Below are 27,482 nucleotides of genomic sequence, written 5' to 3' on the forward strand. Positions count from 1 at the left end.
CCGATGCCTGGTATTTAATTAAAATAAGGAGTGGAGCTCAGCTGAGGCAGGAGAACACTGTTGTTCTTAGCGGATGGGGCCGTAGGTATTGCAAGTTAAACCTTGATTGCTTCAGTCTGTGAGAATTCAGCATGGAATGTCGCTACTGTTTCCTGGGATTACTGCTTCTGGCTGCAAGATTGCCACTTGATGCTGCCAAGCGTGAGTAATTCTAATTTCTGGTTTTTGGATGAAATGACAGTGGTATTGACGTCCTCCTAGCCAGACTTGGGACTGAAGAGTCTCAAGAAGCAATCATGGCTTCACTTGTTTTTCTGGAAACTGTTGGGAATTCTGAAACTATAGCAAAAGGCTTCCAGCTCTTTTCTTTGTTTCAGGCTCATGGAAAGCAAAAGCCATGCATTATCTCTCTTAGGGAGTTTTGTTTTCTTTTATTTTCCATTGTAATTGCCACCCACTCTCCTGCCAGACAGAGGCTGGGGTGAGGGGCACAGTCTCTGGCCCCAGAACAAAGCAACTCTCTGGCTTAGCTTTATCAGCTTCCAACCAACAGGGTAGAAACTTCAGATGAAATGTGGCCCCAAATCTGGAGGCAATCACTCTAATAACTCCAGCCCAGAAGCCATATCTAATCTCCACAGACATGCAGGAACTTGCTGCCACTAATGAGGTTACTGAAAGACAAACTAAAGCCCAGGTTCTCTACTCTGGTTACGGATTAGAGGCTAGGAAACGTTTAACAATGCTGATGCCCAGGTCAATGAAACCAGAATCTTTCCAACGGGAGCCGGAGCATCCCTGTTTTAAAAGCTCCTCTTATGATTCGAATGCGCAGCCGGGTTGAGAACCATTGAGCTAGAGCATCGCCCACGTGTCTAGGGAAACCTAGAGCCCGGGTCTTCGTTTCCACCCGCTGAGCCCGGATCTTCCTTTTCACCCGCCCAGCCCGGATCTTCCTTTTCACCCGCCCAGCCCGGGTCTGAGAGATGAAATCCAGCACACACGACCTGTGCACACCCTCATTTCACTCCGCCCTGCGGGAGAGTAAATCCTTTAATGAAGGTTGTCCTTGCAGAGTTGGATCAGGGGCCGGGTGTGTGCAGGTCGCGAGAGGACTGTGGGAACCCTGGAGCGCGCGAGAGGCCCGCGCCCCTCGCCGTGGAGGGTCGCCCGGCGCCTGGTTTCTCGAGGGAGAGACCGAGGGGGGAGAAGAGGGGGACACATGGAGGCCCTCTATGGCGAGGGTTGGGGGAAAGTGGGCAGCAGGGCCCTGAATTCGGGGCGGGGGGCGGCGAAAGACACTGGGCCGGAGGCTGGGGCCGCGGTACCCCCGGGGCAGACACCCCACTGCTCCCGCCGTCTCCCCCGGTGTTTTCCACGCGGGAGCCCCAGAGCAGCGGCAGTAAGGGAAACTGACCGCCGGGTGTTTGCCACCCGCGTCCTCGGAACAGCCCTGGGAGGCTGCCACTGTGATGATCCCGTTTCACAGAGGAGACAGGCCACAGAGAGGGCAATAGCTCGCCTCGGGCTCACACAGCTGGTAAGCGGTAGAAGTGCGCTGCCATCCCCACACTGCCCTTTTGGAGTTGGACAGACTAGGGGTTCCTGCCAGCCATGGGGCTGAGCCACAAGAACTTAGCTTCACTCCGTTTTCGTCGTCTTGTGTGCAAAGCTGTGTGATAGGATTCTTGTGAGCTTTGTGAGATCAACTAACAGAAGGCGCTTGGCGTGGGAGGCGCACGTGCTAGCATTTGTAGTGACCCTGCCAACCCTGCGCCTCGCCCTCAGTGTGCCTCTCGGACAGGCTCCCTCAGAGGCTGCAGTCCGGAGACAGCCGAACCCCAGAGCCCCGAACTCGACTTCTTTCCACCAGCCCCACTTTGCTCTGCTGAGTAAAACTGGTGAGCAGGAGGAGAGATCCAGGCTGTCAGTCCGAGGCGCCCTCAACTTGTTGGGCAGTGTAACAAAACCCCAACATTCTTGGCTTCATCTTGCCCCAATCTAAATATTAGAGTCAGGGAAAAAAAACAAAAAACAAAAAACTAGGGAAGTGTAGGATTTAGCAGTGTATTCCTTTAGCAGGGATTTACCTTGCCATGCATCCTACATTTTGCTCTCCTAGCCCTGGTACAAAGGAGGATGGAGATGGTGTTGACAAAGTAAACAGCCACCCCCTCTCTGCTCCGGGACAGAGTAGCAGTCCAAAATGTACAGGGAAAAGCCACAGTGGTGCTGGGTGTGACTCTGCATGTGCATTCATATCTGTCCCCCCTCTTTCTTTCTTTTAATGTCTGCTTGCTATTGGATTTATTTTACATTTAAATTATACTTTTTATTTTAAGATAATGATAGATTCACATGCATTTGTAAGAAATAATACAAATGATTCTATTTATATGAAATATCCAGAATAGGAAAATCTATAGAGACAGAAAACAGATTAGTGGTTGCCTAGGGGTGGGGGGGGGTTGGGGGTTAGGGAGAAATAGGAGGAACTGCTAGTGGGTAAGGGCTTCTTTTGGAGTGATGACAACGTTCTACATTTGTTGGTGGTGATAGTTGCACAACTCCGTGAATATATCAAAAACGATTGAGTTTGTATTCTTAAAAAGTATAATAATACAGATCTCTTGTACCCTTTACACAGTTTGACCTATTGTAACATCTTGCAAACCCATTGTATAGCAACAACCTATCAACATTGATACGTCAAGGGATAGAACATTCACATCACCACAAGGGTTCTTCATATAGTTTTATACCTGCACACCCCCAATTCCTGGCAAAAACTAATCTGTTCTGCATTTATTTAGTTTTGTCCTTTCAAGAATGCTATGTAAATATAATTATACAGTAAAAACCCTTTGGAATTGGCTTTTGGAAATGCCACTGGAAATGCTACTCAACATAATTCCCTAGAGATTCACTTAAGTTATCTCATGTATCAACAATTTTTTCCTTTTTATTACAGAGTCATATTCCATGGTATGGAAATACTACAGTTTGTTTAACCATTTACCCACTGAGGGACATCTGGATTGTTTACAGTTTGGGTTATTACAAATAAAACTGCTATGAACACTTGTGTAGAGGATTTTGTGTGAACATGGATTTTTACTTCTCTGGGAAAAATGCCCAAGAGTTCAATTGCTGAGTTGTATGGTAATTGCATGTTTAGTGTTTTATAAGAAATTGCCAACCTGTTTTCCAGAGTGACTGTACCATTTTATATTCTCAACAAATTTTATGAGTGATCCATTTTCTCTACATTCTCATCAACATGTGGTGGTGTCAATAATATTTTTTTTGATTTTAGCCATTCTGATAGGGGTGTAGTGACACCTCATTATGGTTTTAATTTGCATTTCCTAATTGCTAATGATGTTGAATGTCTTTTCATGTGCTTATTTGCTACCCATATATATTCTTTGGAGACATGTCTGTTCAAATCTTTGCCTGTTTGTTTTTCTCAAGTGGTTTTCTTACTATTGAGTTTTGAGAATTCTTTATTATTCTAAGTAACAGTCCTTTATTGGATATGTAGTTTGCAAATATTTTCTCCCAATGTGTAACTTGTGTTTTCCTCCTTTTTAAGTGGTCTTTCACCAAGCAGAAGTTTTTAATTTTGATGAGGACCAGTTTATCAATTTTTCCTTTTATGGATCGTGCTTTTGGTGTCAAGTCTAGGAATTCTTTGTCTAGCTCCAGTTGCTAAGGATTTTGTCTTAGGATTTTTTTTTCTGTAAGTTTTGTAGTTTTATGGTTTACCTTTAAGTCCATGACCCCTTTTGAATTAATTTTTGTATAAGGTATGAGGTTTAGGTTGAAGTTCATGTTTTGGCCTATGGATGTCCAACTTGCTCCAGCAACATTTGTTGAAAAGGCTATCCCTCCTCCATTGAATCGCTTTTGCACCTTTGTCAAAATTCAGTAGGGCGTATTTGTGTGGGTCTATTTCTGGGGTGTTCATTCTGTTCCATTGACCTATGTATCTATACCTTGTCATGCTCCTTTCAAGTTTGTATTTTTCCTTGACGTCTGACATTTAAAATCAGAGGAAAAATCTGTGTTTTGATTATGTTTCTGGAAACACTGACTTTCTCTCAGGATCTGAGGAAGAGGGAGGCTCTCTGAAACAGTGGAAAGAACTGTTCCTGGGAATCAAAAGATGTGAATCTTCCTTTCCACTCTAATAAAGGCGACCCTGAGTGAATCATATCACTTCTCTAGGCCTGAATGGCTTTATCTATAAAATGTTTGTAGTTCTTTCCAGGTTGGACACTCTATTGGTCTATGACTCAATTTAAGTGCATTTCCAGTTGTAAATATTTATTTATAAACATACATTTCCTGCCTTCCCTTACTATCTGTATCAAAATACAAACAATCTCCCGGAACCATGGGACTTTTGGTTTTTGTCTGATTTGAGGCCCAGAGAAGACACATGCATTTAGTAGCAGAGCCAAGGCTAGAAATCAGGTTTTGTGACTCCCAGTCCAGTGTTCTTTCCCAAACAAACTGCCTCCTTCATAAGACGAGAACAACTTGCTGGTCTCTCCTCCTACGAGACAGGTGGAATAGAAGAAAGAGGTTAGGTGGCACTCTTTCAATATGGCTTATCTGAGCATCTACTAAATGCCACACCTTGTGGTGGCCCTCTCCCAGGATTGAAGAGAAGAAGACAGTGTCTCTTCTCTTGGCCATAGCCAGACCAAGACACAAGACCATATAAATTGATGAGGGAGCAATTTAAGATCACATATGATTAGGGGTTGGCCGAGGGTTAAAGACAGTTGAGCTTGTGGCTGCCAGTAACAGAATACCCAAATAGGTTAAGAGAAGACACTTATCTCACATGATTAGTCCAGAAGTAGACAGGGCTAGAGCAGCAGGTCAACAATGTCTTCCAGGACTCTGTTTCTTTTCATCTTCCCACTCTGTCAGCACTCAATATGTTGGCTTGCTTCTTTAGATTTGTGCTCTGGCCACAGCTCCAGGAATCACATTATTACACCACCATCTCCAAAACCAATTTTGAGGAGCAAAAAACGGAGTTTCTTCTCAGAGGTCTCTTTTTATAAAAGAGGAAAACCTTACTCAGAAGCTCCCAGCAGACTTCCTATCTGCTCCCATTGGCCATGATTTTATCACCTACTCCTGCTAAAACTGTAAGGGAAGCTGGGAAAGTGAATCTTGGAATTCTGAACTCTTATAATGGAGACGTCCAGCAAGAGTGGGCAGGGGGAAGAGGAGGGATACAGGTAGAAAATGGCTGTTGGGCAGACAACCAACAAATCTGCTATAATCCTAAAAGACAGGAGAGAGAGAGAGAGATTATGTGGCCACCAGAGTTGTCAGGCAAGGCAAAAAGGCAGACCTCAACTCAGGATTAGAAAGAATTTAAAAATAATTGGCATATTGTAAACCTTAGAGCAACCACTCAGTAAAACAAAACAAAGGGGTATAGCTAATAAGCCAATAGTGGAGGTAAAATGGAATCAAACAATAATTCAATAAGTATAGGAAAAAAAGAAAAACAGGAATAAAGAACAGATAGAACAAATAGCAAGATGGTAGATTTAAACCCCACAGTATCAATAATTAAATTAAATGTAAATTATCCAAACACTCCAAATGAAAAACAGAGATTGTCAGAATAGCCAAAAAAAAAAAAAAAAAAAAAAAAACCAACTGTATGCTGTCTATAAGAAATCCACTTTAAATATAAAAATGCACATAGGTTAAAATTAAAGGGAAGGAAAAAGATATGCTATGTAAACACTCTTCAGAATAAGAAATACCATTGGAAAAAAGGTCAATTTTTAACAATAAAGAAGACGAAACAATACTAAATATATATACTCCTAGCAATACAGCTTCAAAATATATAAAGCAAAATCTGACAGAACTGAAGGAAGAAATAGGCAAATTCAATATTATAGTTGGGGATTTCAACATTCCTCTCTCAGAAATTGAAATAACAGGTAGACAGAAAATCATTGAGAATATAGAAACTCAAAAAATCCTATCAACCAGTTTGGCATAAATGACATTAAAAAAAACAACAAAAAAACACTCTACCCAACAACTACACAAGTACACATAGAATATTCTCCAAGATAAGCCATTTGCTGGGATGTTAAAAAAAAGAAGAAAAAAAAGGATTGCTCAACAGTGGACTCCCTGGTACTGGAATGTCCCTCTTATAATCCTGGAAGCGTTCTTGGTCGTGGCATTCCTTTAGCCAAGAAAACTGTTCAGGAGGGAAAAGGATGTAAAAACTGATCTGAAGATCATCATCATTAGTGTTTCCCTAGTGATATTGTATCAACCACCAAATATTCAAAGGATACGCATTGGGAAGCAAAACAATGGCTAAGAAATACTGGTTTTCAAATTTTTTCTTTGATTCATTTAAAGTACATAAAAAGATAGATAGAGTCTGGATATTTGTATTCAACATATTTGCAGTAGAAAATTTTTAAGAAAGCACCTTCTATTTACATAACATATCACATATATTATGCAGGTGTTTTCTAACCTTGCAGAATGAAAAGTTTCTTTAACCATCATTAGATAAGTGCTAAATGAAGAACAGAGTAGACAAAATAATTTGTTTTTCAAATATTGATATAGGATTTCATGACGTGCTGAGCAATGAAGGACCATCAGCTTATATGAGAGGCCACAACCAATTAAATGGCTGGTCTTCAGATGAAAATGACTGGAATGAAAAACTCTATCCAGTGTGGAAAAGAGGCGACTCGAGGTGGAAAAACTGTTGGAAAGGTAAATCACAAGATTCAACCTCAACAATTGTACTTTCTATTTGAGTCTTCTAGATTGTAGAGCCTTTTAGATCACGTGGTTCATGATGCTTCCGTGAATGGCAATACTCCAGTTACCAAGTGGGATTGTACCCAATTTGTCAGTCTTTCCTTTATCCCAACAATATCACTTTCTAAGCCATAGGAAAATGTTAAATCTCCTTAGAAACTGACAAGTTGGTCAATCTTGGAATATTTTGGAGAGCAAGTAGGTTTAGCCTCAAAGCTATCTAACTAACATGGGGACGGTCATCTTTAGATCCATGGCACCAAAGCCATTTAAAAATTGGTTTTTGGCACCCTTGAGGAACTGGGGGGAAATGTGGAAATATTAAATTTACCCACCTGGGGAATTCCTTATATTCTTGTAAACATTGAGGACTACCAATTTAGTAGGCTGAGACCTCAATCTTGGGGCTTGCCCATATAAAGCTTGTTACTGCAAAGGAGAGGCTAAGCTTACTTATAAGTAAGACACTCCCAGAGAACCTCTTCTGTTGCTCAGATGAGGCCTCTCTCTCTAAGCCCACTCAGCAGGTAAACTCACTGCCGTCCCCCCCATGTGGGTCTTGACTCCCAGGGGTGTAAATCTCCCTGCCAACGTGGAACATAACTCTCAGGGATGAGCCTGGGCCTGGCATCGTGGGATTGAGAAAGCCTTCCTGACCAAAAGGGGGAAGAGAAATGAAACAAAGTAAACTTTCAGTGGCTGAGAAATTTCAAATGGAGTCGAGAGGTCATTACGGAGGTTATTTATAAGCATTATATAGATATGCCTTTTTAGTTTTTAGTGTATTAGAATAGCTAGAAGGAAATACCTGAAACTTGAACTGCAATCCAGTAGCCTTGATTCCTGAAGATGATCATATAACTATATAACTTATATGGTGTGACCATGTGAATGTAAAAACCTTGTGGCTCATACCCCCTTCGTCCAGTTTTGGACAGATGAGTAGAAAAATGGGGACAAAAAAAGTAAATGAATAATAGAGGGAGTTGGGGGTAGACAGGATGTTTGTTCTTTTTTATTTTTACTTTTTATTCTTATTTTCATTCTTTTTTGGAATAATAAAAATGTTAAAAAATTGATTGTGGCAATGAATGCACAGCTATATGATACTGTGAACAAATGATTGTACATTGTGGATGATTGTTTTGTATGTAACTATATCTCAATAAAATTGCAAGGAAAAAAGTGGCTTTTGACTATTACAAAAGTATGATCTATGAAAAAGCAAACATCTTTCCATTCACATGGAAGAATGAATACTTCGGCCAATGGTTTTTGAGATTAAAAATGCTAACCTTTAACTTGTCCCCTCAGTCCAATTAAGCAGAAATTTTATTACTTTGAATAAATGTCCTTTCCAGGGTTAGAGAATTTTTTAACTGGTCTGGTTTATTTTATTCATCTTCTAGAATGTTGTACTCTCAAGGCTAAAGTGCATATGGATCATGTGGTCCTTATTTAGTATATTTAGTTTTTTTTTAATTAAATTCAGTTTTATTGAAATACATTCACACACCATACAATCATCCATGGTATACAATCCGCTGTCCACAATATGGTAACATAGTTATGCGTTCATCACCACAATCTATCTCTGAACATTTTCCTTACATCAGAAAGAACCAGAACAAGAATAAAAAAATAAAAGTGAAAAAAGAACACCCAAAATCATCCCCCTCATCCCACCCCATTTGTCCTTTAGTTTTTATCCCCATTCCTCCACTCATCCATACACTAGATAAAGGGGGTGTGATCCACAAGGTCTTCACAATCACACTGTCACCCCTTGTAATCTACATTATTATATAATTGTCTTCAGGAGTCCAGAGTGCTGGATTGGAGTTTGGTAGTTTCAGGTATTTACTTCTAGCTATTCCAATACATTAAAACCTAAGAGGTGTTATCTGTATAGTGCATAAGAATGTCCACCAGAGTGACCTCTCGACTCCATTTGAAATCTCTCAGCCACTGAAACTATTTCGTCTCATTTTGAATCCCCCTTTTAGTATATTTAATTTTAAATGTTTATCATTGAAAGGAAAAAGACAAGCATCACCATTGATCTCTACTTTCTTGTGCTCTAGGAAGCCACGTGCAGGCAGCCCTGACCAGTGACTCACCAGCACTGGTGGGCTCAAATATAACATTTGCAGTGAACCTGGTATTTCCCGGATGCCCAAAGGAAGATGCTGATGGCAACATAGTCTATGAGAAGAACTGCAGAAATGGTAAAGAATATTATGCATGTCATAGGAACATGCATTTTTGGCTCCTACACTCTTGCAGACCCATCTCATTAACCTTAATGCAATAGGTACTTCTTTAAGTGCAAGGTGTGATTATTGTTCCTTGCCACCCTCCTCCTCAAGTTGGATGACAGCAACAGTGAGCATTTCCCTTCACCAACATCAGCCAGACCTACATCAGCAAACCGGTGGCTCTCCAGTGCTTGTAACCCTCTTCAAAAACTACATTGTCACATCCAGCTTTATTTTAATGTCCAGTGGGCAGTGCCTTGTGGGTTCTCACATTTGGTTTCATTACTGGGAATTCTTTTGGATAAAGAATAGCTAATTTGACACCGATGTTTCCCTGATCATTTCAATTTCTATTCACACTTATTTCTTAAGCAAATGCTGTGTGGCTAACACAAATGCTAAAATGTGGTATTTGGTTTTGCTTTGTTCTTAGTTAAAGCAGATGAGAACTTTGTACCTGTTAAATATACAAGTAAGCACCAGTACAGCAAGGGAAATCATCTTGTTAGAATTGTACATTTTCTGAAAAAAAAAAAACAGCTAATTACTGAGATACTTCAATCAACAAAGCTATTAAATGTGCTTATAATCTGACTTACAAATTTCATTAGAACTTGTATTAAACTGTTGATGTGTTCATTCCTTATGAATTCATCCTTTCCCATAAGGAAAACATTAAATTCTGCATGGAAAGGTTTGATATTTTAAAAGCACTGGGTGTTTACTATTTGGTAGCTTTTTTTTCTTTCTTCTTTTCTTATAAATGTTTCAAGTAAAAATCTGACTATCTGAGTACTTTTATAGTGAAAGAGTCCTAGAGACTTACGAAATTTTTTAAAATATCCATCACCACTAAACGGAACTAAGGCTCTTTGAAGAAATGGCTGATTCCAGGCCTAGGGCAGGGAAAATACCAGGTGAGCCTGGGACATCTCCTACCAGGAACTAGGTGCTCAAAGACTAATTGGATCATGCAAAAGAACACGGGAGCCAGTGTGAAGGGGCTTCCACTGGCCATTTTTGGAAAATTTAAGAATCACAAAGAATAATAACATACCAGATGGATAAATAGAAATACTCTTCAAAAAAAGTCAATGACATGAAAAATAAAGAGAGTGAGGGGACTGTTCTAGATGAAAAGATATTTTTCATGGCTTTTTTAAAACGAAAATTTTCATACATACAGAAAATTAGAAAGCAGAGTGCATTGAATGCCGAAATATCCTCTACCTGGATTCAACAATTTTGCTTCTTGTTCTGTCTTTTTCTTTACATATAAAATTTCTTTTTTCTGAATCATTTAAAGAAACATAATAACCAAGCAGTACGTGAACTTTGATTGGACTTGGTAGGAGCGGGAATGGTGTCATGGTTCTGTAAGTGCCCTTATTCTTAGAAGATGCATGCTGAAGTCTTTGGGAGTAGAAACTCATGATGTCAAATGATTTAGGAAAAATAAAGCAGGGAGAGTATGTCAAAATAAAAAGACAAGTATTCCTCAGTTTGGTTTGAATAAGTTTGTCACTTGGAGACCCACTATGAAGATAAATACCATTTTAAGTGTTACTTCTAGTTTGAATTTTCCTGAATAATTGCTCTATGTAAAACTTTTATGGAAATATAACATATATGCATAAAAGTACGCATGTCATAAATGTACCATTCAATGAATTCTGAATAATTAGGTTTTTCATTGTCCAACTTTAGTTAAACTGGTTATGAAAAACTATTTAAATGTTTCGTTTAAGCCCCTCACCATGGGGCATTCTGAGCCCAGATAACAATTGTGGCTTGTTTCTTTCTTTGTTCAGATACTAGTTTATCTCCTGACTCGTATATTTACAACTGGACAGCATGGACAGAGGATGGTTACGGGGAGAATGGCAGCAGCCAAAGCCATTATAACGTGTTCCCTGACGGGAAGCCTTTTCCTCACCACCCTGGATGGAGGAAGTGGAATTTTGTCTACATCTTTCACACACTTGGTTGGACTTTTACAAACCCCCTTTTCTTCTTCTTCACCTTCTCTTAAAATTTTAACCTTCTTCTCTTTTCTTATTCTAAAATTGAGAATTATAACACTGAGGGTATAACAAGTTACTCTGTTAACTTTCTTTAGCTTGGGTGGAGGGTGGGGGATAAAAATGACATCTTAGAAACTGAGGAAAAAAAAAACAGATTCAGCTTTTTGAAAATGAAACAAGTCAAATTTTTTTCTATCCAAAACAATAATATAAAAAAAATGAACATTAATTTTTGGATGGTACATGGATGGGCATTTGTTGATTTGCTCTTTGACTTTCTTTGTTCTCAAAAGAATTTTTAAAAATCAAAAAAACTTATGTTCTTTGTAGGAAATTTGGAAAATATAGAAAAGTATAAATGAAAATTAAAAGTATCCATAATTAATACCAGAGGTTGTCACTAAAGTTATGGTGTTTTCTTTAGTAATATTTCTTGATTAATATAATATACACAAATTTTTGCTTAATATCATGAACATTTTTGACTAATCTTTAAAAATTCCTTTTATATATTATCGTAAGCACATTTTTTAAAATTAGAGAAGTTGTAGGTTTACAAAAAAATCATATATAAAATACAGAGTTCCCATACACCACCCTAATTAACACCTTGTTTTAGTGTGGTATATTTGTTACAATTTATGAAAGAATACTTTATAGTTGTACTATTAACTATAGTCCATGGTTTACATTAGGGTTCACTGTGTTGTACAGTTCTATTTTTTTTCTTATTCTAGTAACATATATATAATCTAAAATTTCTCCTTTTAACCACATTTAAATGTATAATTCAGTGCTGTTAATTACGTTCACAATGTTGTATATACATTTTAATGGGCTGCACATTACTCTACTGTACAGAAATAAAATGATCCAACTACTTGGTTCTTTGACATAGCCTACCCTCTTTTTTTTTTTTTTTAAACAAAAATGGCATTCACTTTATTATATTCTTGGTGGTGTGAATATTTTTAGGAGAAGAAAATTTAGGTTATTATTAGCAAAGCTGTTAAGTTCTTAGTTAAAAATATCACCAGATGCTACCAAGTGCTAAGTATTTGAAAACTGCTACCAATCGAGCTGCCCCCAAAATACTGAATGTTTTGCCTGTCTTTCTTCCTAAATTAGAGAGTACTTCTTTTTCTTATATTAACTTACTTATAAATCAAAATAAAATATTAATAATACATACCAGTTGAACAAAATGCAAAATATATAAAATATTATGTGTTAACTCTAGGCCCATCTGTTTAAATCAGTAGCTTTAAAGTTGACTTTTTTTTAATGACAAGGCCCTGTCAGTCAGTTCACTGAATGCTGTGGTTTCTGTGACTCCTCGCATGACAGAATTCCAGCAGTTTGCAAGGGGTCGCTTATGTTCACTAGTACCGTTATTTCCTTTTAGCCTTTGTTAACATTCCATTAACTCAACTAGATAAGAGATCCTTATTTAAACTCAGCATTTTGGCCCAGAAATTGTTCTATTTTTCTCATAAAACTGTTTTGAATTCCCAAAGTCTGAGTTAACTGATAATCTCCCTCAACTAAGTGTTGCCTCTGCAGCCTCATCTCTCAGTGGTGGAACAAAGGTTTCCTCAAGTATAACTAACCCTTGAGGGACACCTCTTTCCTGCTATGACCTTCAACAGACTGCCCCTACATCTGAAAGTGAGAGGGAATTTTGAATTACGCATGTCTTCAAAGATCAGGCATGTTTTTCTAATACTTTTTTTTATTAGAGAAGTTGTGGGTTTACAGAACAATCATGCATAAAATAGAGGATTCTCATACACCACCCCACCACCAACACCCTGCATTGGTGTGGATCATTTGTTACAATTGATGAGAGCACATTTTTATAATTGTACTATTAATTAAAGTCCATGGTTTATTTCTGATAATTTGACCTGTGATAAACCTGGTCCTCCAAACATCCCTAACTTACAGGCATCCACCTTGCAATGCCCATATGTGCCAATGACAGATCATGGCCATGGGGCCATGATAGGGTCAGGAAAGTGCTTGAGCCCTGGAGGACAGATATTACCTCCACCTGCCAGCTAGATTCCAGGAGGGCTGGAGAAAAGTGAGAGAAAAGGTATAAGTATGAGTAAAGGGCATCCGAGAAATGTGTTTATGGAAGCACTCGTTCCTTTTTATACTCACCACACCCTATTTCTTTTTCATCACTTACTGTATTTTTATAAAGAAATACTGTTAGAAGGTGGAGGGTTCCAGTCACCTTAAAAAAAAAAAACTGCTTAACGATATAGCTGAAATAGTAATATCATTACCAAACTAAGGTAGATTGTTTGATAAATACTTTTTTAAATTCCCCTGAACACCTCACCATTACATTAAGTGTGTTTTCTATGGGAAAAAAACATGTATTTCACATGCTGAATCACTTATTTTATAAAAGATATTTATTTGTAAGCTAAGCACTATCTGTATTATCCCACTAAATAGCTCTTTGCATTTGGACCAAATATATATAATTACATTTATATAACTATGGTTTTGTCTTAAAAGGTTTACGTAAAAATAGTGCTAGGCCGTCTTCCTTTCTGAAATAGACAGACTATATTCTCATCCGGTTCTTCCCTCTCCAAAATAATCTCTAAATGGTGATCTCTAGTCTTTAAGAAACAATAACTTCCTATTATGATCGTGTGATGTAGCCAATAATGAGAAATTTCCATCCTCTCAAAGGTCAGTATTTCCAGAAATTGGGACGATGTTCAGCGAGGGTTTCTATAAACACAGCCAATGTGACGCTTGGCCCTCAACTCGTGGAAGTCACTGTCTACAGGAAGCACGGTTGGAGATATGTTCCGATTGCAAAGGTTAAGGATGTGTATGTGGTGACAGGTGAGTGGGTGAATGCTAACTGAGGACGGGGTACTCAGTTCTGTTACTGTCCGTGGATTAAAAAAAGAATCAGGGCCAAATGTTCTAGGTTAGAGTAGGATGCATCTGGGTTCCTACTCAAGCTAATAAATAATTTATGAACTTTTGGAAAACTCTAGACGAATATGAAAAGGAAAAATGATGCTGAACTATCCCTAATTTTAATTTTTTAACTTAAAAGTATCTTTGAAGTCCTCCACTTAAAATCAAGCAATAATGCTTGCTTTCTTTTTTTTAATGTATTTGTTAGATCAGATTCCTTTATTTGTGACTATGTCCCAGAAAAATGATCGAAATTCATCTGATGAAACTTTCCTCAAGGACCTTCCCATTACATTTGATGTCCTGATTCATGATCCCAGCCACTTCCTTAATGAGTCTGCCATTTACTACAAGTGGAACTTTGGGGACAATACAGGTCTATTTGTTTCCAACAATCACATTTCAAATCACACATATGTGCTCAATGGAACCTTCAGCCTTAACCTCACCGTGCAAGCTGCAGTGCCTGGACCTTGTTCTCCATCCTCACCCAGCCCTCCAAAACCCACCCCTTCTTCAGGTAAGCCTTTTTTTCCTATGTGATCCGTAAGGGGGGTTTCTTAACAGTTAAAAAAATATTCATGTAGGTGTATTATTAGACTGCTAGTTAAAAGGATTGTGTAGCGCTTGTGCAATGATTCCATCTGTACCTGTGGATTTTTTTTTCAACCCTCTTGATCACCATGTTAAGCTTGAGAACATGGAAGAAAAGAGAACATGTTTAAATCTACTTTGCAAGTAAAATTTGGTGACTCATATAAAGCAATTTCACCCTCCTAATTTGCACCGGCCCTTATATGTGTATGGATGCTTTCCTTCTTCCACCTGGTCACATTTGTTTGTCTCCCATATTTTGGAGCTATAAGAAGACACATTTGTCACTCATAAATATTCAGGCCCTCTCCCACTTTTCTTCCACCCCTCTTACATTTCTCTCCCAACCCCCATTCTCCCTCTCCACCAAATGCATCCACCCAGTTCCCCATGAAAACCTAGCCATATTGAAAGAAACTTCCAAATGGTCCAAGAACAAATGCACCTTGAGAGCATTTCTGGGGTAGTAAGCTGGAAAGATCCCAGACATTAAAATTGTTCTGGGTGTGAGGCATGATTAACTAAATCCCACCTTCTATTAATAGTATGTGAGGACATTTAAGAAGTTCCTGAGAGTCCAGCCCATGCCATCGAGACCCTTCCTTACTTGGCCATTAGCACATGGTAGCATGCCAGGACCCAGGGGGTGGTAATAGGCTGACATTCTCCCACTTGTCCCAAGGGGGCGCCATGACCAAGCCCATGCGGAACACTCCATCCTGATGCCCTGAGTAGTTAGTTGTTTTACCCAAACCTGATAGTAATAAAATGAGATCTTGTTCAATCAAACCTATCTAAATCAAGACACTGTAAGTCATAATTACTGATTTTGATTAATTATTTTTTCAAAATGTTTTATGTTACAAAATTAATGCAAGTTCCTTAGTAAAAATAAAAACAATATGAAAGTCTAGAGTAAAAAGTGAAAGTCCCTATTCACATTCTCCCAAGGGTTAACCACTGTTAGTAGTTTGGAATGTTTCCTTCCCTATCTTTTTCAAAGCATTTACAACATATTATGTTGTTTTGATTTTTATGTAAATGGTTTGTGCTATACATATTATTTTACAACTTGCTTTTTTCACTTAACAAACATTACAGATGTCTTTCCACTGTCATTGCATAAAAAATCTATTTCATTTCAGTCAATGACTGCATAGTGTTCCATAGTATGGATATTTTATCATTTATTCAGCCGTTCTCTTATTAATGTATGATTAGGTTAATTCTAACCCCAGTTACAAATATTACTGCATTGTATATCTCTAAACATTATTTCATTCTAGTATTTCTGTAGGGCAACTAGTTTTTTGATTTTTTTTGTTTGTTTTGTTTATATCTAAGAGCACTGATGGTCATCCTTACAAATTAAGAGACTAAGTATAAAATTCTAAACAAATTATACGTGCTGTTAACTTCTGCACCTAGAAATTCCACCTAATGTTATATTGTTTAGTGATAGTCTATTTCATGATTTTGTTATGCTAGCATAATAAATTTTTTCTTAGAATCTATATCATAGCACCTGAAATATATTTTAAGTCAATGAAAATGTATTTTTAATTTCTGTTATTATTTTCCCTAAATCAGACCATAAGATACAAGCTAGTTACCTAATGAGTTAAAGTTTTTAATGAATGGAAGCTGCCTGGCCTTGTCTAGGGGTGTAAAATCAAGAATAATCCAAACGCCCTAAAGCAGCTATGAGGGTAGGGGTGGAAATAAAGGCATCTACAGGGGTGGTAGGAATCAGGCTTAAAAAGGGGTGGAGCAGGGTATTTGTTTTCTAGAAGAGTTTTCTGCCACACAGACCAATCAAGGGTAGATTTTTTTTTTATCTTCATTTTATTGAGATATATTCACATACCACACAGTCATACAAAACAAATCGTACATTCGATTGTTCACAGTACCATTACATAGTTGTACATTCATCACCTAAATCAATCCCTGACACCTTCATTAGCACACACACAAAAATAACAAGAATAATAATTAAAGTGAAAAAGAGCAATTGAAGTAAAAAAGAACACTGGGTACCTTTGTCTGTTTGTTTGTTTGTTTCCTTCCCCTATTTTTCTACTCATCCATCCATAAACTAGACAAAGTGGAGTGTGGTCCTTATGGCTTTCCCAATCCCATTGTCAAGGGGTAGATTTTTGAGCCCTGGATTATTGTTCGGCCGAAACTTGTGCTCTCCTGTTTTAAGTGGCTTCATAATAAAGCACAGCCCTGAACAGAAACCAAACACAGCCTCAGGAGTGAAACAAAAGCAGAGTTGAAGAGGTGACTCAGATAGATGATGAAATCATGGGGCAGATGGATGTGTGTTATTTTTAAGCCATTAAATTCTTTCCTCAGCTAACAGTGCTACCATTCATTTTTCAGACTTAGGTGAGCAAATCTGAAAAAAAACAACCTTTCTGAGACTGATGCTGATCAGTGTAACACCGTATTATATTTATTGCTTCATATTATAGCATATGGAACTATCTGACTTTCCGAAAGAATCGAGGGCTCTACAGCATTCTTTAGGTAGCAGGGACATGACCACTGGACTTAAGAACAAGGTTTACCTTTCTTTCCCATTTATCTTTTAGGGGTTAAGTTTCTCTCCATCAGCCCTTTAATCATACTTTGGCTTTATAGATAAAATGTCTGCAAAACTCAATAGTCATTTTTATAAGTATTCTATGAAAGGTAAAATCATTGAGTTTTGGTATTTGGTCAAGAAGAAGAAGGAGAAATATTACTTTAAAATATGACAAGGTAGTGATTCCATGCTCTAAAGAGGTACGGCTAAATTCTGCCTGTCAAGAACTTCCAAAGAAGGGTTTTGTCATTTTGGGGAAATAACCCAAGATCTTAAATGCCCTGAACAACAAACCTACTGCTCCAGAACATGTCAATTTGACCTCAGGATGGACTAAATAATGCCCCTGTAATAACTTCCATAAAACCACCATAAAATTCAGGGACACCCCCGGGGCCTGCCACCAGGTCAGAACCTTTCCGGGCTCTTACCCAAGCAGCGCTTCCCAAAGTGCGTCTCCTGGTGCCATCGTTTGCGGAGATGCTCTGAGAACATAAGCCCCTCCAGGCAGAGCAGGGCCCCAGGGCACACTTGCAGGCTAAAGGCGCTGAGCAGCCCTGGGGAAATCCAACTGGCTTCCTACTTACACTGTGTTAGTCACCACGCTGGAGATGCTCCTCCTTTCCAAACACTGTCCTTCCCCAAGGAGCACCAACACCTGCATTAGAGCTCTTTTATTGTCATTAATAGGATAATAAGTTCTTTGCTCTAATCATATGCAAAGGCTTGTTAGTCAAAAGTGTTTCCTATTCACTTCTTTCTTCCCCTACGCCAGCTCTCATCCATCAGTAACTCTCAGTAAATGAAAGACTTATAGAGTTTATGCTTTTAAGCTATGAAATGTCCAAACAGGAACTTTTTTTTTCATTGTTGCTTACTGCTTAATCTTTTATGCACCAACCTTAACATCTAAAATGTTATATATATATATATATATATATATATATATATATATATATATATATATATATAAATTCATTATAGCACATCCATATCTATAGAGATGTATATAAATATATATTGTTGAGAAGAGGAAACTGATATTTAACTACTTCCTTGGTGCTAGCAGGCATGAGAAGCATGTTTTACATATTTTATCTCATTTAAGCCTCCCAGTTCAAAACTAGGAGGTCAGTAAGTATTATTCCTATCTTACAGATGAGCAAACTGAGGCAAAGAGAGGTTAAATGATGTCTCCAAAGTCTCAAACAGCTAAGAACAAGGGAACTGGAATTTGAGCCCAGAATACCTAACTCCAAAATGAAAATGTGACTTTGTTTGTTATGGCTTGCTGTATTTCATCATGATTGTTTTATCACACATTTTAATATTGTTTCCACCTTTCATTTACTTCCTGTGTATAAACAAGACATGTAATTGTCTTTACTTATATAATTTTAATATTTTAACACCTTGTAGCTCTCACATCTATATGAACCATTAAACATTTATTTCAAATTTCCATTGCAATTTACACAGTGTAGAATCGTTGATGTTTTCCTAAAGAGTAGATAGACAAAGGTTTAGATTCTTGGTTATATCATGTACACCTCCTTTTAAACTTTTAGCAACCACTCTAAAAGTCTTATCATTCAAACTCTCCAGAACCTGCTGGTGTCAAATCCTGGGAGCTGAGTGAGGTTCCTGATGAAAGCTGCCAGATTTACAGATACGGTTACTTTAAAGCCACCGTCACAATTGTAGGTAAGTCTGAAGACCAGCAGGGGAGGATGTTAAAGTCCCCCTAGGGCTATCCACTCCCTTGCTCACTGGGAGGGGTGGCAGTGGGGAGCGGGGGCACCCCACTCCCTGTCCGAGGTGACGCTACATATACGCCAGCCAAGACGCTGCTAGCATCTAGGCTCCACCTGCCCACCCCGCAGGCCTCAGACATTCTGTTGGAAATGAGCCTCCTGCACGGCCGCCCTGGGTCTGGCTCCAACCCTCTGCATCCCAGAAATCAGAGTGAATACAGGGGTTGAGGAAGGGCAGTATGGAGTTTCCACAACTTCCATTCTCTTCCCCTAGCTAATTCTCACAGTCACACTTTTTGTGAGTATAAAGGGGGACTGAACAGGGCCACCACACACAGTTGTACATTCTGATTACTTTTCAAAAGTGTCCAGCAGAGAAGACCAGTGGGGCCCATATCCATGCTGTGCACCCTGGGGTGAGAGCCTCCACCAGAGAGAAATTGGCCAAGCCCTGAGCCTGGGGGCTGCATCGGCCCGGGGATCTCCTTTCTCTGAGTCACCTGCCCAGAAGAGGTCCTGCTTTCTAACACATACACAGGCTCCAGAAATAAAAATCTAGGTTGGCCTGAAGAATGGTTCAGTTTGACTTTGCAAATGTTTTGGACATGTGTCAAAAACTATGGGGGTAGGTTTCCGGATCTGGTGTGTTTCTAAATGCTGGCGAGAGGCTGTCTCTATTTTACTGCCTGCCCTTCTAATTTAAGGCTTGTTTTTGTTTTTTGTTTGTTTGTTTCCCTTGTGTTTTGATGTGTTTTTCTATGGGGATTGTTTTGTTAGAGGGCATCCTAGAGGTTGACATCATCCAGGTGACAGGTGTTCCACTGCCTATAGCACAGCCTGAAAACTCCCTGATGGACTTTGTCGTGACCTGCCAAGGCACGTGAGTACACGGTCTCAGTCGGAAGGACAGGGCAGGTAAGGAGCCCAGGCCTGAGGGAGAGGCCTTTCACACCAGTGTCCCCTTCTAAATGGCTCTCAAGTCCTAATTCCTCAGCAACTCGGGACAAGGAAGTTCTTACGAAGGACCCCAGGAGGCACTATCACGCCATATAATCATTATTATGATTGGTTGATCACTTAGCATGTTCTAAGCACTTCACAACTGTTACCACATTGAAATCTCACAGCAGTCCTATGAGTTTCTTCATTTGACAGGGGAGGCCACCGAGGCGCACAGTGCTCACGGAATTTTGTACCCCGCAGGCCTGGCTCAGAGCTCTGCCCTTTAGCTCTCTGTGGGTTTCCCCTGAGTGACTGCAAAGCTGCTGTGGAGTTGTTTTGTGCTAGTATTGTTAGCAATACCGGATAATCCTCTTTTTAAAATTTACAGAGCTCTTTCTAATGTATCATATGATTTAATTTCATATGATTGGGTTATGACTATATATAATAAAATATAAAGTTAATATACAAGTAATAGATCAATTAACTGATTAAATATATTAATGACTTGACTATTTTGCATACCATATGAAAGATTAAAATATGCATATGTACCAACTGATCAAGAGAATGGGACAGTAGACAAATGGGGCCTTATTTTGGTAGTCAGAATTAACTAAGAAGAGTCCAGCTTGGGGAGAGGAACAGATTGAGGATGGCAGAAAATAGAGTCCGGCCTGAATGAGGTGTTAAGTTGCTGCTGCAGGAGGCCAGCGGCCTGGTGGAGAGAGAGAGACTGGACACCACCTCCCCACCCTCCTCAGACCCCCATCAGAGCCCGGCCTGCCCACCCAAGAAGGCTGCCATGGCCAGGTTGCTAAGCAGCAGTTACAGCTTCTGTTAAACAACTTCTGGTCAAGTCCCAGCTCCATCTCTAACCACTTCTGTAACTTGGGCCGGTTATTTCCCCTCTGTGAGCTGGTTCGTCACCTGTTAAACAGGCATGTAATACTTTCCCCATAAGGTCATTGAAAGGAATAAACAAGACCACGTGACGTCTCTAAATGTCAGCATCTGGCACAAAGCAAAGACTAAATAAACAGCTGTTACACCTCTACAAGAACCTTAGCAGGGCAGCCTCTGGCATTTAATAGTAGTTTTATGCCTTTGGGTGATCTAGGGAGCCATCAAGTAGAGGGAATAACGGGCTTCATATAGCTTCCAGCCGCCCCTTGTGAAGGGGAAATAATTTCTTTGTCCATCTCCAGAGACTTGCCTTCCTGAAGATGCAAAGAAAACAGTAGCTCATCATCTAGGCTTGTTTCAGATCAAATTATATCTGGCAAGTCAACTTCCCAAGGTTTGAATAAGAATAAGATGGGATTCAACTTTTTAGAAATGTGATGGTCTTTTCTTTTTAAAACTGATACCACATCCCTCTTTCTCCTCTTCTCCGCACCATCTGTGCCCTGCTCCCTGCCACGTCTCAGCATTCCCACTGAGGTGTGCACTATAATTTCCGACCCCACCTGCCAGCTTGCCCAGAACGTAGTCTGTGACCCTCTGGACGTGGACAAGGGGTGCCCTCTGACTGTGAGAAGAGCCTTCAGCGGGCCTGGGACATACTGTGTGAAACTCAGTCTGCACGATGAGACCAGTCTGGCCCTTACCAGCACCCTCGTCTCTGTCCCTGGCAGAGGTGAGTTTGTTTCACCGTTGTATGAGCACTTCGTATTGCAGACACTGTGTGTCCAATAGCAAGGCTATCCCAGGCTTTGCTCTCAATGTTTAATTTTATTTCAGTGCTTAATTCATTGAGCTATGGTTAATAAGGATTTGAGAACTAGTATTAAAGCCAACCAGGAAACCCACATAAAGAAGTGATGAGAGAGAGAGAGAGAGACCCAGTGAAATCGTGGACAAAGAAAAGCCTTTTGATGAAAAAAGTCAGCTGTGATCATGGATCAGTATTAACAGGATGTGATCACTGCATGTTTGGATAGATTTGTATTTCGAGGGAAGAGGCTAAAACTCAACACCAAAAAATGGTAAAGCCCTCCAATTAAACTATTGCAAAGAGGAGGCTGATATCAGGATAACTCATACTGTTTTCCTGGGCAAAAATAAGAGCAAAAAGAGAAATGAGAAGCCAGGCGGATCCTAGCTTCCTTCTAACTTGCCACATATCCTCTTTCCTCTTCCCAAATTCTACCAAGCATCATCATGAGCCAGTAACAAACCAACTTATCAATTCCTCAGATGTTCAACAGAAAAAGTACTTTTGCCCTCCTAATATTTAGAGAGGTAAAATGACAACAAAGCAGACTAAGGAATTTCACTTAGAAATTTGCATTTACTGGTAGCATCCAATTCCTCTCACCCCCAAATGAGCTGCTCTGTCTGGTGGCCCTAACAGAACTTCAGTTATAACTGACTTTGTCATAAGGTATTTCTTTACCTTGTAGAAGAAGTGCTACATTGTGGAATGGAAGGGAAAGATTAAATTATATACACGTTACAGCACTTATTTCACTCCCTAATTTGAGTATTGTCAGGTATGATCTAATGACAAATTCACTTTGACTCCTGTGAACTTGGAGCTTATCTCACACTTTAAAACATACTTAAAACATATATTTACTCATTAGCCACATAAAAGGAAGCTTCAAACCCACTGAAAGAAAAACTTTATGTAAACAGTTATTTGTATGAGGGCTTGTTGATAAAATCAAAGGTTCAAGTTTTTAAAAGAAACGAGTGGAAAAGAAGAAAAGCTTCTTCTTCGTACAGAGTTGGAGGGATTGAGGCATGGGGTAGAAAGCTTGGAGAGGGCAGGGGCAGAATGGGGCTGCCAGAACCTCTGCCTCCGAAAGAGCACTGATCTTCAAAATTGTCACCTCCAGGAGCTGCTGAGCTTATTACGCCAATACTGCCACCATTCAAAGCTTCTTTAGAATTACCTGTGGAGTCCTAACCCATTCTATTAACCTTCCTCAGTGCTGGCAACCCACTGTTCTCTTGGCTGAATTGGATGTTTAGCTACCTGCTTTCCTTTCATCCGTCTTGTAGTGAGCGATAGATAACTTTAGATGTGACTCAAACCATTTTCAAAAACCAAATAAAGGAAGCTCAGAAGGAGAGCTTTAATCCAGTGGGGATTGTAACTTGACAACTTAGGTTTCAAAATCAGAATTTCAGAAGTAGATCATTGTGCAAAGGCAAATCCATAGACCTTTAGCTGGAAATGAGTTTTCTTCATTTATTTAATGAACATCTGTGAAGTGCCTGAAATTCTTGCAACAAATACTCATTGAGCTTCTACTCAGTGCCCAGCACAGTTCTAGGCATGAGATATGTTCTAGACAGTGTGGGGAATAAGACGAAGAAGGGTCCTGCCTCCGTGTGCAGAGCCAGACAGACAAGACGATTCTGTGAAGACATAAAACAGAGTGAGGGGATGGAGAGCGGCGAGCATGGGGGAGGAGGGGTAGATGTTGGCTCTCTGGACTTACTGGTCAGGGAAGGTCCTAGCGACCCAGCAGAGCCTACTTGGTGAAGAGCCTACTCTGAGCTGAGACCTGAATGACCAGAATGAGCAGCCACATGCAAAGATCTGGGAACAGAGCACAGGCTGAAAGGGGGCTGAGTATGGCATGTTCCAAGCCAGGGAGGCTAGAGGAGGGTCAGTGCTGAGGAGAACGGTCAGAGATGAGGCTGAAGAGGTGGCAGGGCCAACATTTAGATCTTTCCCTGCAAGGATTGCCTATACCATTAAGGTTTGGGTTTTACTCTGTGCTTGAGGGAGAGCCATTGCTAGATCTGATTGGTATTTTCAGAAGATCACTCTGAAGAAGGAGCAGAGAAAGGATTGTTGGAGGGTAAGTGTGGAAGTAAGCAGACAATGAGGAGGTCCTCTTAGGGGACAGATGTTGGTGGCTGGGGCTGTGATGATGGCAGAGGAGCTGGAAGGAAAATGGATAGACTCCAGTTATACTTTGGTGGTGAAAGCAGGACTAGTTGACACACTGGGTTCCAGGAGAATAGAGAAGACACAATCCCTGCCTTTCTGGCACTCACAGTCCAGTAGGAGCAAACTGTTTGTAAAGAAATAATCACAACACATTGTGATGCAGGCAAGTAGAAGAGAGGCAAGTAGGGTGATGACACAAAGAAGGGCTCTCTTCTCTCTGGGAAGGCGTCACAAAGTGGGAGATGCTCAAGATGAGCCAGGGCAATGGTGTCCCTGGCAGAGGGCATGGAGATTTGCAAGAGCTTGGTGAGTAAGGGCAACTCCAGGGATTTTTAAAAACAGCTGGAAGGTGAGGCAGTGTGGGAGATGAGGCCACAGGAGGTGGACCACGGTCAACTGAGCCTAATCGGGTATCTCCAGGACGTGACATCCCTCTCTCTGAACCCTTAACACGGTGTTCCAGACATGCTAACTCATTCTCTAAATGGAAGATAAGCTGCCTCAAAGACTATGTATTATTTAATAGGAAAGATTACTGGAAGCACAGAGAGTGCCATTTATCTTCTGTGATAGCTTCCTTCCTCATTTATTTAATTGCATTAGAAGCAGCATGTACTCTAGGTTGAAGATGAACTAATATGGTCTTGCTTCTGTTTTTAAGACCCGGCATCTCCTTTAAGAATGGCAAATGGTGCCCTGGTCTCCGTGGGCTGCTTGATGATATTTGTCACTGTGATCGCTCTCTTGATGTACAAGTAAGTTTCTGCTTCTAACACTTTAAATCACTACAGTATATTGTCATAAATAATAGCATGCTGCTGCATAAATTTGCCGTTTTTCCCTTTTTTGCTCTGAAGCATTTTGTGTGGGGGAGGAGAATCTTCTATTGAACAATAAATACCAAATTGGCCTATTGCTTTTGCTGTTGCTTTTTTCTTTTTAATCCTAAAAATGCTACTGGATGTCAGTAACTTTACAAAATTGTGTCCATTTAGTGTTTAATATATGCTTTCAAATCACAATAAGCAGGCACATTTCTTACATGAAAAAGAGAAAATAAATTTATTTTCCTAAGACCACAGATAAGAGATTAATTTAAATGGAATTCACCCTTTTTTGCACTGAACATGTAAAAGAGTGTGTAGAAAGTAACATTTTACAGCCAAAGATCTTTTAAAATAACTGTCCAACACATTGTTTTCAGAAAATACAAAGAATACAAACCGATAGGAAACAGTGCCAAGACACAGGTCAGAGGTAAAAGCCTGGATGTTTTCCTCAGCCGAGCAAAGTCCACGTTCTTCCCTGGAAACCAAGAGAAGGATCCGCTTCTCAAGAACCGACTGGGAATTGTTTAAAAGTCCAGCTTTATTTCTGACCAACGCCTCGTTCTTCGGTGCCATTTCTGTGAGCTATGCTGGAGCAGATGCTATTGACTTTTTCCTTAAGGATTGTTGTAAAATATACATTGTCACTTAGGGAGGGCTAATTTTTTTTTAATAGGTTAAATGACATTTTAGAGAAGTAGAGAGAAATTAGACTGCATGCAGCCTCAGCCTTGTCATATAACTGATAAAACCACTTAGCAGTGCTTCTTTCCATTATTACTTATGTTTCACTTACAACGTCCTAGGTGATTAGTAGGGGAGATCTACTGTGTCCCAGGAGCAGGGGAGAAGGTATGATTCATAAGGTTCTGACCTAGGTTAATTGCAAGGAGAGCCTGGACTGCTTTCTAGCTTTCCATATAGCCATCTGCATAAAACCAAAGGATTCCTTTCCATAATATCATGTTCCAAGCTGACTGACTCCTGTTTCCCTGAGCATGCAGAGTTCCCACTGACAGAACAATTACAGGCCCAAGACTTAGTGTTATACCCAGAAAAAACACACTAATAAATAGGTGTACATATCTTGGTTACGACCTGCCCTGCCGGCCGTGTGAAGGAATGGTATTCATTTATTCATTTATCCCATGGATGTTTATTTAGCACTTCCTATCCACTAGAGACTGTGCTAAGGACATCTTCCCTGCTGTCAGAAAGTTGACACTTTCGTGTCTACATCTGAACTTCTGTACACTCTTGTGTATATGTGTGAAATCACATATTATGATTCTCCAAAGAAAGAGAGCCCTGGTTTCCCTACTGGTTGCTCTACTTAAGTGACACAGAAAATCGGTCAGTAAGAGTTTGGCCTCCATTTGTAACTAAAACCATCTGCCGTATATCAGACATAACATGCTTTTTCTCTCCTTCCTGAAAAACCAAGTATGGAAAGAGACAAGATCTTGGTATTGTAATTATTCTTCCAATTTGTTGTTTGTCTTTGAATTTGATTTATAGTTCTTGGCACTTAAAAAGTTGATTAAACTGGAAGCCCAGAGGACAGGGAGGTGGAAGCCTGTTCTCTTCTGCAAAGATTCCACACCTTCACACAGCCGCGCCTGCCACTGTCGTCTTAAATGGGGATGGGGTCTTTGTGCCCCACCTTTCCCTTTCAAGGGTCAGAGGTGACGGCCTGCAGCTCCTGCCCCACTGCTGGGCCCTCCTTTGTCAAATTCAAACACAGGGAAGATGTTACACTTTCAGTGTAGTCAAGACAGAGCATCCGTTATTGTTTGTATGAAAAAGAATCATGTTCTCTGTGTACACACACACACACAAAAGGAAATGTCTCTGAATTGTATGGGAATAAAACTTGTTTGAAAAGTTGGAATAGTGCTAGCTTATTTTTCTGGTACTTGTATTTTCACATGTTAAATGATCTTTATATGTGTTGAATTAACAAATACTTAGAGTTTCCTGCAAAAAGCAAAAACATAAATGATATTGAAATGTGTGAGTCGTCTGGCTTTGTGCCCACAACTCTTTCACAGCAAAAGTGGAGAACTGTTTGTCAAAGAAGTATAACAGTAATTTCTTTGTAGTTTAGGGGCTTTAACCAGGACATCCTCCAGTTGGCGGTAGGAATGTTTGCTTAATTTCCAGATATGTTTTTAAATATGTCGGGTGTTTTCCGAGGCCCCAAACTGATTAGTGCATGGTCAGCTATGAACTGAAGCTGGCACATCTCTGGCTGAGGTGCTTTTGTTTGGTTGTGTTTTCAAAAATCATGTTTTTGCTATAAATAATTGTACTTGTCTCAATGAGAATGGTGTGAAAACTGAAAAGGCCTTATGTGGCATGTATCATAGCTAGTAAATCAATCTTGTAAAAAGCTAATAATCTTATAAATATTTTATATTTTAAAACATACGTATACCATAGGTGATACTTCAATAAAAAAGTTTAAAATTTAAATACATGTAATCAGACCCATCTAAAATGAGAGATATTCTATAAACAATTTTCTGGACTCTTCAAACAGTCAACATATATTAAAAATAAAGATGGGGAACTATTCTACACCAGAGGTTGGCAAACTTTTTCCATAAAGGTTCATATAGTAAATATTTTTTTAGGCTTTATGGGCCAAATGGTCTCTGTTGCAACCACTTGCCTCTGCCTTTGTAATGCAAAAGCAGCTCATAGCCATTGCAGGGCTGGTGGGCTGATGTGGCCTGTAGGCCTTAGGTGCTGACTCACATCCTAGACTAAAAGAGCTAAGTAGACATAA

At 39.7% G+C, this 27,482-nt stretch overlaps 1 protein-coding gene across 1 annotated transcript; it reads left to right on the plus strand.

Annotated features, from left to right (window-relative positions):
• On the plus strand, nucleotides 1-27,166 carry GPNMB (glycoprotein nmb). Its single transcript, XM_037836898.1, has 11 exons — nucleotides 1-201; nucleotides 6,637-6,789; nucleotides 8,922-9,065; nucleotides 10,907-11,080; nucleotides 13,832-13,990; nucleotides 14,280-14,591; nucleotides 18,864-18,962; nucleotides 19,790-19,892; nucleotides 21,385-21,593; nucleotides 24,526-24,619; nucleotides 25,069-27,166. The coding sequence occupies exons 1-11, from the start codon at nucleotides 132-134 to the stop codon at nucleotides 25,220-25,222; spliced, it is 1,671 nt and encodes a 556-aa protein (XP_037692826.1). The 5' UTR covers nucleotides 1-131; the 3' UTR covers nucleotides 25,223-27,166.
• The last annotated feature ends 316 nt before the right edge of the window (nucleotides 27,167-27,482 follow it).

Source organism: Choloepus didactylus, chromosome 5 (assembly GCF_015220235.1).
Source record: "Choloepus didactylus isolate mChoDid1 chromosome 5, mChoDid1.pri, whole genome shotgun sequence".
In the NCBI taxonomy this organism is placed as follows: Eukaryota; Metazoa; Chordata; class Mammalia; order Pilosa; family Megalonychidae; genus Choloepus; species Choloepus didactylus.

What these genes read in the sequence shown, in the direction of transcription:
- GPNMB (XM_037836898.1), top strand. Translation starts at nt 132, where the DNA reads ATGGAATGTCGCTACTGTTTCCTGGGATTACTGCTTCTGGCTGCAAGA. An exon ending in GTCGTGACCTGCCAAGGCAC is followed by an intron (nt 19,893 to 21,384) that starts GTGAGTACACGG and finishes GCCACGTCTCAG; the next exon opens with CATTCCCACTGAGGTGTGCA. An exon ending in ATCGCTCTCTTGATGTACAA is followed by an intron (nt 24,620 to 25,068) that starts GTAAGTTTCTGC and finishes CATTGTTTTCAG; the next exon opens with AAAATACAAAGAATACAAAC.